This window comes from Alligator sinensis, unplaced genomic scaffold (genome assembly GCF_000455745.1).
Source record: "Alligator sinensis unplaced genomic scaffold, ASM45574v1 scaffold116_1, whole genome shotgun sequence".
Taxonomy (NCBI): domain Eukaryota; kingdom Metazoa; phylum Chordata; order Crocodylia; family Alligatoridae; genus Alligator; species Alligator sinensis.
This window is the reverse complement of record NW_005841908.1, coordinates 3,204,713-3,220,285: the sequence shown is the minus strand read 5'-3', so window position 1 is coordinate 3,220,285 and position 15,573 is coordinate 3,204,713. Positions and strand designations below refer to the sequence as shown.

The window sequence follows — 15,573 nt, the reverse complement described above, 5'->3', positions numbered from 1 at the left end:
TGGAGAGCTCACAACAGGGAGAATATGCCGACACCACTGAGAGCCCCACCACTGAGAGTCAATAGTGCAAACCCCATAGCTGACAATACTGCCCCCACTGCGAGCCCGAGAGCCGACAAAGCTCACAGGGAGGGCAGCATCCTTCCTGCAGCTGAGAACACTGCCACTACTGTGAGCCTTGTCAGTTGTGGGGCTGGCAATGAGTGTGCATCCTTGTGGTTGGGAGCCCCTCAGTTGGTGCGGAGCACTCTACAGGGGAGCATTTGGCCAGACATTCAATTAATGGCATGATCAGAACAAGCTAAAAAGTTATTACACATTTTTTGTGAAATCATTTTGTAGCTTACTGCTCGTTTTATCATACCGTTAATTGGTTGAACAAGTAGCTGGGTCACAATTTAAGGTATGGTTACCTAGCTAAAAGGGGGCCTCTGTGTGATACAGGATACTGGGCAAGATGGATTTACGGTCTGACCCAGTAAATGGCAGTTCTTATGTTCTTAAATCCCCAGAGTCAGGGAGGACCCTTGTAAGGCCAGATCTTTTGATACCCATGATGCAGGGACTTCACAAAGTCATCTAATCCAGCCCCTGCTCAATCATCCCTGACTAAACCATCCCAGCCAACTGTTTGTCTAACCTACTTCTGAAAGTTTCCAAGGATGGAGATTCCACAGCTTCTCTACGTAGCTTGTTCCATCGCTTGACTACCCATAGTCAGGAAGTTCCTCCTACTCTCCAACCTAAATTTTCCCTGCTGCAGCTTGAGGCTGTTGCTCCTAGTCCTGGCCCTTACAGCCACAGGAAAAAGCTTATCTCCATCCCCTCCGGAATTGTCCTCCAGGTACCTGAAGACTGTTATCAAATTCCCCTTCTCCTCAGTCTTCTCTTCACTAGTAATGAAAGAAAGAGGGAAGGGGATTTGGGGGAGGGGAGCACAAAAATAGCAGCAACTGTGCTGCCAGCTGGGCTGTTGCACCACCAGCAGCACAACCACTGATGATGTCTTATGCACCACTTCTACCAAGAGCACTCGAGCATCCAGTTATGCCTCTGTGTTTCACAAATCTTTTTAAGCAAATGCATGCACCTGAAAAAGGAAAGAGCCCTCATATTTCTCATGAAGCATGGATTCAAAGGAGGTTAGGTAACAGACATTTATTCCCTAAGTCCACTAGAGCTCAGTAGTTGGGAAATGAGGTGGAAACTCATTTGCAAAATGGTAAAAAGGTTAACATGCATTAATCATCATTCTGGAAGAATTGAACCTTTCACACAGTTTTCACATTCTCTACAGATGCTGACAAACCATTACCTTTTAAAGTTTTGATATTCAACTGCTATGCAAAGCAACGCAGTAGACATGCAGTGCAGAGGAGTCCTTTTAATACCAAGACTTTTAAAGAAACAAAAAGCCACCCATAAACCCAAATCTTTCTGCAATATTCTAAAGATTAGTTGGGAGACCTTGCATATTTGTTAACTGCTTGCCAACGTCTTGAAAATACTGTTATGAAGATAAAAAAAATATAAAGTAACAAGGAAAATTAGCTCACAACATTTTGTTTTCTATTTACCATTTTTCTCTTTTTGCTCACGATGTCTAAAAAAATGAACGATGTCTTTTGGGTTAGCTACCCTATCCATGAATTTCTGGCTGAAACGATGAACATTAAATGGTTCAAAACCTCCTGTGTAGTCGACCTTAAAAAAAAAAAAAAAGGGGGGGGGGGGGAGGGGAAATGGGAAGAGAAAAAAAAAAAACAAAAACAAAACACATTAAGGTATGAAATCTGAAGACAGCAGTGTGAAAACTAAGAAATTAATGTATGCCAAGATACATATATTTCCTTAAAAAAAATAATTATAAAACATGAATAAGCCAGTCTGTTGTTAATGCTGTGCGTGTGCAATACACCTCATTGTAGAGCAGCATCTTTCAGTAATCCATAAAGCTCTGGAATCCATAAACCAAATAAAGCACTAATAGTGATATGTACTGAAAGAAATTCCATCCAATCTTTTTCTACTACAAGAAGTCCAGTCTGAGTGCAGGATTTAATTTTTAAATTATATCTGAGCAAATAACAACACACACTTTTTTTTTTTTAAACAAAGTTTCAAAATACACAACAAAGTAACTGAAATTTCTGAATAAAACAACTGAGCCTTACTCGTAATCTTATGAGGGGCTTTTCTGGCTGACGTGGACTTCCCAGACGCTCCATTTCTGACTTGTCCAGCATTGCATCAACCTAAAAAGCACAAATTGAAAGGTCTTACCTATAAAATTAGTCTTTAATTCCAATTATTTGCTCTTGTTGTAGCTACCCAGAGCTTTTAAGGTACTGTTAAAAACTAAACTAGTTAGAAAAAATATGGCCGTTTAAATAGAGAGCCAAACTCTGCCCTCTGACGTGGATAAGACAGGGCAAAATCTGGCCAAAAACACATGTAAACTGAAAAGCTCCTCTCTCTCATAAGTTTAATCACACCAGCACTAAAATGAGCTATGGTATGTGTATATTTTAACATCATATACAGTTCAGTATGCTTATCAGATAATTATAATACTTCACGACTTACTACTCTAAGCACAGCCAATGAAGCCCTATATAGAGGCAGAGAGCAGTAGTGGAGAACTTTATTCTGTTATCTGGTGTGCAAGCAGCAGTCAGAAAGAGAAGCAAGACGTCCTGTTTCCCTGGGTTATATTAAATAAAATCACTCCCCGCCCCCCAGGTCAAATGAACTGATATCATAAAAGGAAATTACCTTTTCCATACAAAATGCTTGTATTGTTTGGGTTACTTTAGGATCATCTGGGTTAAAAATGTCTGGATGATTAGCAAGGACAATATCTTCCATATAGAAGCATCGTACTGTCTCAAGAGGAATCTTCTGCATGTTCATTCTCTTTCCTTTAATGTGCAGCAAACCAACGTGCCTATAATGAGATGAATAAGTTAGTATAAAAGGGACACAGAAGAGTCACAGAATCCATAATTTTCTAAATGCCTTTGTTTTAGAAAATTATCAACCTCACTGAATAGCATTCAGCAGTCACAATGCTCTCAAAACTCTACCTAAGACACTGCCCTCACTAAGTTTGAATTCACATGGCCATATTGTGCTTAGCTCTTTCACAAGAATGCAAAACTGCACATGCTGGAGTGATGTGAGAGGTGTTCTGCTTAACAGTTTGGGAATGGTAAAGTATGGTAAAGTCAAGCACTGCTCTTGACTCATTCCATGTCACCCAGAAAACAGCTGCAAATGGTTAGTCAGTCAATTAGGCTGAGTCAAAGTTAGGGATGTGAAAAATTAAATAATTAATCAATTAACCAATTAGCAGAGTGAGCGGGGCGGGGTGTGGCACAGCCTGGCAGAGAAGGGGAGGAACAGAAGCTATGCAGTGCCCCAGCAGGAACAGGAAAGCAGAAAGCAACAGGAGGGAGGAGGGGAAGGGGAGGAGTGAGGGGGATTAGTACCTATAGCCTGAGATTAAAGAGGAAAACAGTGAAGGGCCTAATGCATCAATTAAGCAGTTAGCTTCTCCTTCACAGGTGCTCCTTCCCTCCCAGCAGGGGCTTCATGTGGGCTGTGTTGTCTGGCTGGGCTTGCCACCACCTCTTTCCCATTCTGTCAAAGGGCTGAGATATTTTTAAAAAAATATTTACATCTCTAGTCAAAGTTGAATGGACATAATGCTAGCATGACTCCTTTGTTTGCTGATGGGTACAAAACCAAGCAGTTTTTAACCATATTAGCCCTATGGAAAGTTAGGCTCAGGGAAGCAAGAAAAATAGCAAGGAGAAAAAAATTAAAAAGAAAAATCAAAACATACTTTTTCACAGCTTCCCCTGGTGATAGAGAAGTAACTACTGAACTTCCCGGCTGTGATACATAGAAAAGTTGCTGTTCATTTCTGATGGGTGCTATTTTACACTCATGTTCATGACCCCAAATAACAAGGTCAATAAAGTCATCTAAAAACTGTTCTGGAATGTAATTGGTGGCTCCATGTTTACTCCTGTTCAAAAGAAAAAGAAAGAATTAAAAGAAGCATAGTTTTAGAGGAAAAAAAAGTTGTGAATATGAATTCAATTTAAAGATACTTCAGTTAAAGTTTATTTTGCATTTTACAATATTTATTCCCTCCATAGATACGATATATTCATCAACTGTTATGACAAATACTGCTTTTATTGTTTTTAAAAAAAAGTTATTTTTCTGTGTTTAAAAGGAAGTAGTTGGAAAAAAACCACAAGATTAATGACCTTGGAAATATAATCTCTCCTAAAATGTTAGTAAAACGCATTCCCGTTTTCTGTTCCTCCTCCTGGGTATTTGGACTTCTTCTGTTTCACTTGTTTTATCTGTTTCTCATTCTTCTTTCATGCAGACTTTTCAATCTTTCATAAATTTCATTTTGCTTTTAAACTTCTTTGAAATTCCTCTACTTCCCCTGCTTTAAGGGAATTCGCCCCTACACCCTAATTACTAAAAGGCACTGACAAGTAAGTAACCCAATTCAGCAAAATTTTTTTTACTAAAGATGCCTGGAAAATTGTTTTCTCTGTGCAATATTCATTGACTTCTGCCTCCTCATTACCCTGGCAAAACACTGTAGGCAGGAACAGCACAGGCAGGTCCAATTCCCTGCAGTAGTAGGTTTTTATAACATAAAGCATGCAAAGGAAAGCATGGGAACTTCTAAACTCACCTTCACAGTCAAATAAGTTGAGAAACTGGAACATTAAATCAGCAGCTGAGTTATTCCACCTTTAATATACAACCTTATATCTAGACTTGTGTGTATTACGCATGCATACTAGGGGTGTGCGAAATGGGCGTATTCAATTCAGATTCAGTCCGAACTGGGGACAGTGATTTGATTCAGCTCGCTGTCCTGATTCGATTCGGCCGAATCCGAATCTGATGAGTCTATGCCAATTTGAAGAATCAGCGATTCGGCCATAGACACAGCTTTAAATGTTTTTTCTACATACCTTGAGGTACCAGGTGTGGCTCATGAACGCTGCAATGGTGGGGCGGACGGAGCAATCCACAGGAGCACGGGAGACTCCCCACGTGCTTGGCAGTGGAGCCCTGCTTCCTTCCCCGCTTGGCAATCAGCCAAGGGGGGGGACCCCAGGTGCCCCTCCCACCTCAGTGTTGATGAGACGCCTGGTACCCTGAGGTACGTAGAAAAAACATTTAAAGCAGTGTCTATGTTCAAATCATCGAATCTCTTCGAATCGATTCAGAGGGTTCGGATTCAATTCAGAGAGATTAATGGCTCTCCCAATTCAATTTGGATTCGGAGATTTGGCCGCCGAATCAAAATCGGCAACCAAAGCTTCTCACAGCCCTAATGCATACTAAAATAGGACAAATCAGAAATTCAACATCTGTTTTTATGGCAGGCAATTTTACTCCAACCATAAAAAGCTACTAATAGAGTTGTACTCTTTTCACTCTCCAAATTCAGTGACTGACTTCTCACTTATGTTTTTGCTCCTTTACATCTTTCTATCCAACTGGTCTAGCTGCAGAATTACCACAACATTAAGCAAGTTTTGCTTCTCCCTAAACTGTCACTTCCTTGATGTATTTGCTACCCATTACTCTTAGATAGTAGGCATCAGGTCACATGCATAATATTCCTGAATAGCTTTTTTAATGTTTTGTTGCATTGACTGTAAATTTACATACCAAAATCAAACTTCAGTCAACTAGATTACCTGTTTTGATGAATCACAAACAAATTAAACCAGCTATCTTCATCTTCTTTTGGCCTCAGCATAGTTACTTGCTTACTAACAAACATACGATACAACCTCTCATCCGGAATAGCCCCTGGAATGGATGGAGCAAAATGTTACTCTGTTGCCCTCTATGCCGAGGGCGATATCCACAAAGGTATATAGGTATGTAACTTATCATTGAGACCAACAGTAAATTATTAGTGTCAAAAGGGTTTAGATCCCTTAACTACTTTAGGAAAATTAACATTATTGGCAATCAGCTTTTTTTGGCTAGTGTAGCTCATAATGTTACTGATAAATGTTGCGTGAATGCGAGCAGGTGCAGCACGCACAGAGACAGGAATGTAACTAGGCAGCTTGGAGAGCAGCATCCTGCCATTAAGTCTATGGGGAGATGCAAATCAAGGCCCCCACAGCGAGGGAGGGAGTGAAGCAGGGGCAAGAGCAGAGGCAGGTGCTGTCCAGCAAGGGCAACCCTGGGGCCAGACAACCCTGAGGCTGGGAGCAGGATGGAGCTATGAGCGGCTCCCCAAAAGGAGGCATATGCCCCTCCCCCAGATTTGTGCACGGGGCAAATGTAAGCTGCTTGCTGCAGGCTTGGGGCCAGAGGCTGTGCTAGGGCTATGCTCAGGGCAGGCAGCGGCGCTGAAAGGAGTGGCTACAGGGAATTTTTGGGTGACTATAGCTCAGCCTGCAGCCACCCCTCCCAGCACTGCTACTGCCTGACCCAAGCACAGCCCCGAACCAGCCCCCCCCACTGCTGGGAAAAGGCTGGCACAAGCTCTGGCTCCAAGTGCACAGCAAGCAGCCTGCCCTCACCCCACGCAAAAGTCCAAGGCGGGTACATGCCCCCCATGCCTCCCCAGGGACGCATGCAGTGGCAAGGAGCACTCCCCAGACTAGTCGCCTGCAGCTCTGTCCCACTCCCAGCCCAGGGTCGCATTCACCGCCCTGACTGGGTAGCGCCTGTCCCTACCCCACTCCCCCCCTCACCACTAGAGACCCTGATCTGCATTCCCATGACCCTTCCATCCCCCCTGCCCCTTCCTCCCCACAGACTTAATCGGCCAGATGCTGCTCTCCAAGTAGCTGGACTGCATTCCTGTAAATTGGCTATCAGATCAGTATCAGGTGATATGGCTGGTTAATAAATCAGCCATTGGTATCGGCCAAGAAAATCATTATCAGCGCACTCCTAACAGAAACCCAGGCTAACCCACCTAGATGTTGGGCCCTATGCTTTTGGCAACCTAGTGGGCACCTATGCTTTCTGTCAGAAACCACCTAGGTCACCCAGAGGTCAAGAACTGCACAGCCTGAGGAGGGTTCAAATCCACATCTTTCATCTCCCAAGAAAGTATCCTAACCACTAGACTCGGGACTAGGCTGAGCTGAGGACATGATAAACAAAAGAGACAACAAGGAAGAGGGAGCTTAAATTTATAAGCCATGTGAGGAGGTCACTTTGCTAATGAGGAGGGAGGAAGTGGAGAGGGAAGGGGAAAACCTAGGTTCTTGTCCAGCTCCTGGTATCGTTTATGAATTTAGCATGAAATAGTATTTGGATAAAATGCCTAAGCAAACAAAAAGACAAGTCTATGTACTGAGAGGTTTTGTATTTGCCAACAAAAACAAAGTGATGTACAAAAGAACACAAATAATAAGGAAGCATAGGATGAAAGCGGTTTCATTCAGGAGCGAGGAACGATGATGTGTAATAAGCAAATATATCACAGGAAATACCACAACAAACATGATATCCCAAAGACATAGCAATAGAAGATGGCATTGTCAAGAGATCAATTCTAATCTGAGCAGGGCTCAGAGGATGACGCAATTCTACACAGAACAGACATGATTAAGGGCTTTATAAACCAACATGGCCAACTAAAAACAGAAAATTTCCTTTTCACAAGTACTCAGAATACAGTGTGAGAAAGCATGAAAATGGCAGTGAGCAGACATGCACATTCTGTACAACCTCTTTCTTGGGTGCTTGCCTTCTGTTGATGTGTGAATTACAAAAATGGATTCTTACAGCTCACAGGGCACATATGGCTTATTATTGCAAGGTCATGGCAGAAAAGCACAACTTGTATACATTACATTTCCAGTGTACAGTATGTTCATGGAAAAAGTATTAAGTCTTTACCTGGCTCACTGGCTTTAAATTAAACCAGAATAAGACTCTCAGTGGGAATGGAAGTGTCGGTCCTGCACTAAAAAACAGGGGCCTAGACGTGCCTCAGAAATATGCAGGAGGCTAACCAAAGTCTAGCAAATAGGAAGCTTACCCAATCCATACAGAGCAATTTTTGTGCTGCCTTTGCGAAGTAAAACGGGACTAATATCTATCTTCTCTACAGACACCGAGCGTCCAAAATGATTCAGCAATCCTGCACAGCTTAAAATATCCAGTGCACACAGTGCATCTGCCTACACATAAGAACAGAAAGTTAATCAATTTGCCTTCACACAAACAGTAATAATCTCTCAAATATCATAAAAGAAAATCTGAATAGAATCCAACTTGGTTAAATGGTAACTCATGGAAAGCAGTCAAAGCTATTTTTGCTCTTATTAAAAAGGTTCATCTTTATTGTACAACATAAGCAAAATCCCTCTATTATACATTATGTAAAATGCAAAATTAAAACCTATAAGAAAAATAATTTAAAGAACAGGCACCTAATTGTTAGTAACAATCAGGTTTTTTTAAACTAAAAAGATTGTTATTTTGTAAAAATAATCAAATTAAAATTTAATAAAAAAATACAACCAAAGTACATCAAGCTAGAATACAGCTAATACATAACCTACATAGACAAAAAAGGAGTCAAATTACAAGTCAAGATACTGAATCTTTTGTCTTATGAGGAAAAAAAAAGTTAGCTTCTACACCTAAATTTAATATTCTTTGAATATCCGTTACTTCTCTCCATCAATAGTGCCTTTATCCCAACTGTAAAGTTCGATCCTAGAATAAATGAAAAGATCATATGGTTTCTTATGGTCCATTTTCAAACTGGATGTGGTCTGAGCATGACATGAGCAAAGCAGAGGGCTGTGGGGGAAAAGTGATTAAAAAAGGAAAAAAAGAAAGAAAGAAAGAAAGAAAAAGGACTGAAATGATGCAAATGATTATAATGAAAAAGGGAAAAGAATATTTCTCAACACTGCAATTTCTTTATCATTAAGATAATTACCCCTGTGGGATCATCATGATTGCCATGGATACTAAAAACTGGAACAGAAATGTTGAGATTCCCATCTTGGTAGTTCACCCATGGAAACCTAAATAAAAGGAGGGGAAAAAATGACGTAAAAATGTCTTTGCAAGTTCTCTCTATACAAAAAAATCATCAAAAAGTATTACTATTTTGAGAAGATTATCCTAAATTAGATGCAGGGGGGTTTAAATAAATGAATAAATAAATCAGCAGAGCTGTAAAATAGATTATTTCACATTTTCCAGATAAATAAATCTATTGGTTGGCCACTATGCTAGGATTTGTTTTCAAGTCCCTGCTTTGCCACAGATTTTCTGTGCAACACTGAAGTAATTTAGGGCTCGATTCATAGTAGACACTAAAAACAAACAAGTTAGTGCAACATAAAAAAGGCAGGGATTTCCCATGCATCTGCTATTCCACAGCTTAGCTTAGTTTAACAATTTGTAAATCCTCAGCTTCGCAATGATTAAATTTTCGTGCCCTGCCACTTGGTGGAATCCCTGGGCACATCCACACGTGCAGGCATGTGACCATGCAGCAGCTCAAATAGGAGCAGCACAAATTTGTGCAAGAGATGTTTGCCTCAGCACACGTGCCTGAACATGTACTTTGGCGTAGGGCAAATTGTGCCACTTGCGGCAAAATGACCCTGCCCTGCTCCCCCAACATCTTCAGGAAGGAGGAGCTAAGGCCTGGGGCCAGCACCTGTGCTGCCCTGGCAAGCAGCTCAGGGTTACTTGCCCTCAGGAGCTTGAGGCCCAGCCACTTGGGATCTGGGGATACCAGCCCCTTGTGCCAGCTGGACTGCTGAAGCAGCCCTAACCCGCAGTGGCCCCTGCACCCTCTATCTACTGCAGCAATCTGGCAGTGGGGGCTGCTGCCTAGCTGTAACCTGCTGCCACCTGCAACAGCATCTGCCCCTTTGGACCTGTGGCCCCATGGCTGTGCACCTGCCAGATCTGGATGGGGACTGCAAGGCCTCTTAGGCTGTGGTATGAGAACTGCAACAGAGCCTCCTGCACCTCTGCACCCCCTGCCTTCCCCCACTAGCTCCCTCCCAGCCACAGCTCTGCCCAGCACCAGGACATGAATCCAGCTGCAGCTGTCCCACCTGCTGCATTGTGGCTCTGAGCAGCGCCAGCCCTTACTGTTCCTCTCCCTGCCCCCCAATCAAGGGCTTCCCAGGAGCTGCATGGATCAGGGACTGAGCTGGGCCCTTTCTTCCCAGGCCAGACTCCCCCTGCACAGGCTGCTCTAGGGGGGTGGGGGTCTAAGCTTGGCTCTGGAGACCTCTCCTACCTGGAGCGCTCCCCCCACCCCCAACACTCTCTCTCACACACCTCTGCTCCTACCTCCACCCCTACCCCCAGCCCATCATGCCCCCCCACCAGGCTGGGACCGCATGTCCTAGCACTGGTGTGGGTGGGGGCAGGGCTGCAGTGTGGCAGTTGCCCCTGAAGCCACAGCTCCCGCCAACAGGTCCCGTCCCATCCCATGTGGCTGGCTAGGCATGCAGGGTGTGAGATTTGTAGGGGGGGTAATATGATTTGGGTGGGGAAGGGTGTGTGCATAGGGTTTGTGGGTGGGTGTAGGATTTGTGGAGGTGAAGTTTGAAGGGGGAGTGTATGGGGGTGTGGGGGGTTGTGTGCATGTGTGGGGGTGGGGGGGACTGCTCAGAAGGGGTGGGTCCCCCAGGGCCCCATGTCAGGCCGGACCAGTTCCATGGAGGCAGGACCCGGCACAGCCCAACACACGGTCCCTGCATGCGATGCCAGGACCCAGGGCTACAGCCTGAGTGGCCCAGTGCTGCCCGAAGTGCAGTAATTAGCAAGCTTCAGCAGACTTGATTAATGCATTGAAACAGCCTCGCTGCTCATAGATAGGTGCCCAAAGGGCCTATAGAACAGGATTTGCAGAAAACATGATGGGGACTGTCTAACCTAACCAGTAGGAAATGCTGAGGAGAAAGGCAGAGCTCTGGAATTAGTCTAGGCTAGAAAAAACACAATTATCTGATTTTCACTATGCATTATGCTTAAAAATTACAAAAAAAACCCCCACCACACACATAATCATACTCTGTTCATGATATAGATCATAAGATTATTTAAAGAAACTGAAGTACTCAGAGGAGACAAAACTCGATCCTACAAGCTGCTCCACAAAAGTAAACCTCTGAGATGGCAGGAAGACCCAGAGATTTCATAGTTTCATAGGGTAGGGTTGGAAGGGACCTGAGCAGATCAAGTCCGACCCCCTGCCATGGGCAGGAAAGAATGCTGGGGTCAAATGACCCCGGCTAAGTGATTATCTAGCCTCCTTTTGAAGCCCCGCAGGGTAGGAGCAAGCACCACTTCCCTTGGAAATTGGTTCCGGATCCTAGCCACCCTGACTGTGAAGTAGTGCCTCCTGATGTCTAGCCTGAATCTACTCTCAGTCAATCATACCTCAGTCTGTAGGTATGCTGCTGGTTCTTCCTCCCTAGGTGCAATACCTTGCACTTGCCAGTGTTGAAACCCATCCTGTTCTCATCCACCCTCCCCTGTAACCTGTCCAGATCTAGTTGCAGCCTGTCCCTCTCCTCTACCATGCCCACTTCTACCCACATCTTAGTGTCATCCGTAAATTTGAAGAAGGTACTTTTCACACCCTCATTCAAGTTGCTGATGAAGATGTTGAACAGTGCGGGCCCAAGGACCGAGCCCTGGGGAACCACACTGTCCACAATCCTCCAGGTCAAAAGTGACCCATCCACCACCACTCTCTGGATGTGGCCCTCCAGCCAATTTGCGACCCATCTGACTGTGTAGGCATCAACACCACAGTCGCCTAATTTTTTTTATGAGAATGGGGTAAGAGACAGTGTCGAAGGCCTTCCTAAAGTCCAGACAGACTACATCCACCACGACACCTGCATCCAAGGATTTTGTAACTTGGTCATAGAAGGCCACCAGGTTGGTCTGACAGGACCTGCCTCTGATGAACCCATGTTGGTTGCCCCTAAGCATAAGCTCCCCTGTTGGCCCCTCGCAGATGTGCTCCTGGATAATTTTCTCCAAGAGCTTCCCCAGGACCGACGTAAGACTAACAGGCCTATAGTTTCTCGGGTCCTCCTTCCACCCTTTTTTGAAAATGGGAGAGTCCATCCACAAAGCAGCTTGTGGAATCAAAGTTCACAATAACAAATTAGCTAATTGAAAAGAGTTATTTCAACATTTGTAGTAAATATACTTACTTGCTAAAGCTAAAATTGACTGACTGGTCACTCACAATTTCAAACTGCACAGGACGATCTCCCATACAGTATTTTCTTAATATCTCAAGGGTAGTATGTAGCGTTTTTCTTGAGGGTTTGTTTTCATGAAAGAGATCCCCGCCTAATAAAATAAAGTCCACCTGCACAAGTACCAAAATTTGGGTTATATTCAAATGGTATTTTGTAAAATCTTAATACTAATTCCCTAAGTGGTCTTGTAAAATTACTAGTTTTATGAAGAAGTGCACGCATGGAGTTTATCTGGGATTCTATATGAAATGCCTTATGTATAAATTATAAAACCAGTAAGCCTCAAACGTCTATGCTTACACTTCGCAATTTAAAAATTAGTCTCCGTAACAAAACAAAAGTTCTATTTAAGGGGAAAAAATGAAAATTACAAAAGAGTACACCAGTTAAAACAAACAAATAAGATGCCAACTAGCTTTTACAAGAATGACACACTAAACTTAACTGAATTAAAGTATTTTACAAAGAAAAGGCCAGAATTTTTATTGTAGCTAAATCATAAACATTTTACTTTGCACATATTTAATGAGGATGCCCTAGAATTTTAAGTTAGATAAACATTCATTCAACAAAACCATCTTTACCAGGATGACAAAGAATCCATCTAAATATGTGGGAAACAAGACTCCTAAAAATAGAGATAACGTTTTCAAAAGTGCCTAAGGGTATGACCATATGAACAACTTACCAGAAAGCAGTGGTTCTCAAACTTTTTTGACTCAGCGCATCCCTCCATAACTAGGGGTGCACCAATAAAAAAATTCTCTCAGCCAACACAGATAGCCAATCCAATAACTTATATTTAGTAATAATGCAAGGCATTTTAAACTACTAACACAAACCTTTTTTTTTTTTTTAGCATGCTCCAACAGCCTCTTGTGTCACATGTATCAGCGTCCTGGTACTTAAAAATGGTGGCGGGGGTGCTTCAACTAAAGCTTGTTGAATGAGCTTTAGTTCAAATGCTGCCACCACCAGTTTTAAGTGTGAGGGTGATGATATAGGACACGCTGCAGCACTTTAATTGGAGCAGCTCTCACAGTTGCTCTAATTAAAGTGCCGCTCCTCCCAAGCACATGTAAAAGTGCCAAGGGGCAACTGCTTGAGCTTGCCCAGCAGGGCTGAGGGGAGAAACGGTGAGCCTTCTTGGCTGCGCAGAGCTGGGTGGTCTCTGGGCCAGGCTCCCCACTTTCTTCCCTCTGCCCAGGTCAGGGCCATAGGACTATTCCAGGCCTGGAGAAACTGGGCCATTCCTCACCCACAGCTGGGCTCCAGGTCCCAGGTGCTGGACTCCAGAAGAAGGAAGGGCCCATTCCCCTCCTGGTGCTACTGCTGCCAGGGGCAGGGCGAGCTTCTGTGACCCATGGGGGAGGCTGAATGGACCGGCCCCAGGAAGAGCAGGACCTGGCAGGGCTGCGGGTAGGATGACATATGCCTGCCTCTCCTCTCTACTCCCCATCTCCCCTCACCCTCCCACCTCAGCTGGAGCAGAGCCGAATGGGGTAAGGGTGGATGCGGGCCATCTGCTGTGGGCTCGGGGCTCTATGCCCTGCTGCCTTTGCCCCAGGAACCATGCGCCAGCCACATGTACCTTGCCTGCTTGACAGCAGGAAGCATAATTCATTGTCCCTACTGCTGCCAAGTGGGCGAGGGGCACATAGCCAGTGCAGGCTCCTGAAGGAAAGGCAGCAGGGTGGAGAGCCCCAAGTTCACAGCAGGCAGCTGGCATCCAACCTGGGCACAAATATGGAGGGGGCACATGCCCCCCACCATGCCTCCCCTGGGGAGGTGAGCACAGCAGCGGGGAGCTGCCCCCCTTTCATGCCCTCCTAAACAAGTCGCCCATGGCTCCGTCCTATTCCCTGCCTTGGCACTGGATCCCATGCACCGCCCTGGGTGGGCAGCATCCCCAGCCCAGCCCCATTCCCTCCATTACTCTGGGGACCTCGATCTACCCGGCTACACCTTTCCACCTCCATAGACTTACCTGCAGGGAGCTGCATTCCACACTGCCCAGCTGTATTCCTGGCCATATGCATGTGTGCAGCCACACATGCACATGGGCCCTCTGTGTCCCGCTCTCAGCAGCCCCAAGTAAGACCCCTTGTAGGCTAAAAGGCTGCCCACCTGCAAGGGGAAACCTGCTGTTTCCTGAGGAAACCCAGGCATCTGGGGGCCCCGGCTCTGCGGGGGAGACTGTTTCAGGCTGGACATAAGGAAAAATTTCTTTACTGCCCAAGCCCCCAAGGCCTGAAACAGACTCCCTCCAGAGGTCGTGCAAGCACCTACTCTGGATTCTTTTAAGAAAGATTTGGATGCCTATCTTGCTGGGATCCTTTGACGCTACCTGACTTCCTGCTGGACATAGGAGGGCTGGACTTGATGATCTTCCAAGGTCCCTTCCAGCCCTAATGTCTATGAAACATGGACAATTCCACACAGCAGCTGACATGCAGTAACACCCAACAGCCTTTTATCCTCTAATAGGTTGCTCATATGTCCATATCTTAAGCAACTGAGAAACCTAAGTTGTATTTTTAAAAGCACTTAAAGTCAATGTAGCACTTAAACCCCATTTACTTCACTACTACAATGAACTCTAGCAACCTTCAATTATGGTATAAGGAACACTTTGTAATATTTTCTGAAAAACATTTAAGGTCTAAATCTCAGTGCTTTATTTTTAACATGGCAATAAGACCACTTACTTCATTTTCTTGAGCATGTCTCAAAATTTCATCAAAAGTTACAAATGTATCATTTCCACGAACTGGATCCTTCTCCAGGTATCCAAGGTGAATGTCAGTAGCCACCAGAATTTTAAAAGTATTTTCATCATCCCTGAATGAAACAGAAAATTATTATTATTTATTTTTATTTTTTTTAGGGGGAAAAAAACCGAAGTAGTCATTTATTACTGTGGTAAAAAAATTGGTTAACAGCTTTATTATGAGACGTATACGCCTTCCTTCCCAACAAAGGCACGGGATGGGGCAGCTTGCAGGAGAGCAAAGTATCTTCTATAAAAAAAGAAAAACTACACAACCCGCAGGGAACAAAAAGATCAATGCGGTACGTTACAAAAGCCAATAAAGTATTAAAATAACCTATAGAGCAGTGGCTCTCATTCGTTTTAAACTCCACACACTCCTCCAAAACTTGGGGGAACTGAGCAGAGCCCCATTTCCAAATCTAACTCGTTTACTGCAGTGCTCACCTCCTGGTGCAGGGCTGGGCGTTGCTGGGGGCAGAGGGGGCAGAGGAGCAAGGAGGATCGGGGGGG

General features: G+C 44.3%; 1 protein-coding gene across 1 annotated transcript in view; it reads right to left on the bottom strand.

The window, feature by feature from the left end:
- Positions 1-15,536, bottom strand: part of MRE11 (MRE11 homolog, double strand break repair nuclease) — a gene marked incomplete at its 5' end in the record, with an annotated part of 36,957 nt that extends 21,421 nt beyond the window's left edge. The window contains 10 exons of the mRNA XM_006018648.3: positions 1,578-1,704; positions 2,175-2,255; positions 2,776-2,947; positions 3,848-4,033; positions 5,748-5,862; positions 8,066-8,207; positions 8,978-9,065; positions 12,240-12,400; positions 14,999-15,131; positions 15,508-15,536. Coding sequence (XP_006018710.1) covers positions 1,578-1,704; positions 2,175-2,255; positions 2,776-2,947; positions 3,848-4,033; positions 5,748-5,862; positions 8,066-8,207; positions 8,978-9,065; positions 12,240-12,400; positions 14,999-15,131; positions 15,508-15,536 — 1,234 coding nt within the window. The remainder of the gene's footprint in view (positions 1-1,577; positions 1,705-2,174; positions 2,256-2,775; positions 2,948-3,847; positions 4,034-5,747; positions 5,863-8,065; positions 8,208-8,977; positions 9,066-12,239; positions 12,401-14,998; positions 15,132-15,507) is intronic.
- Between the last annotated feature and the right edge of the window lie 37 nt (positions 15,537-15,573).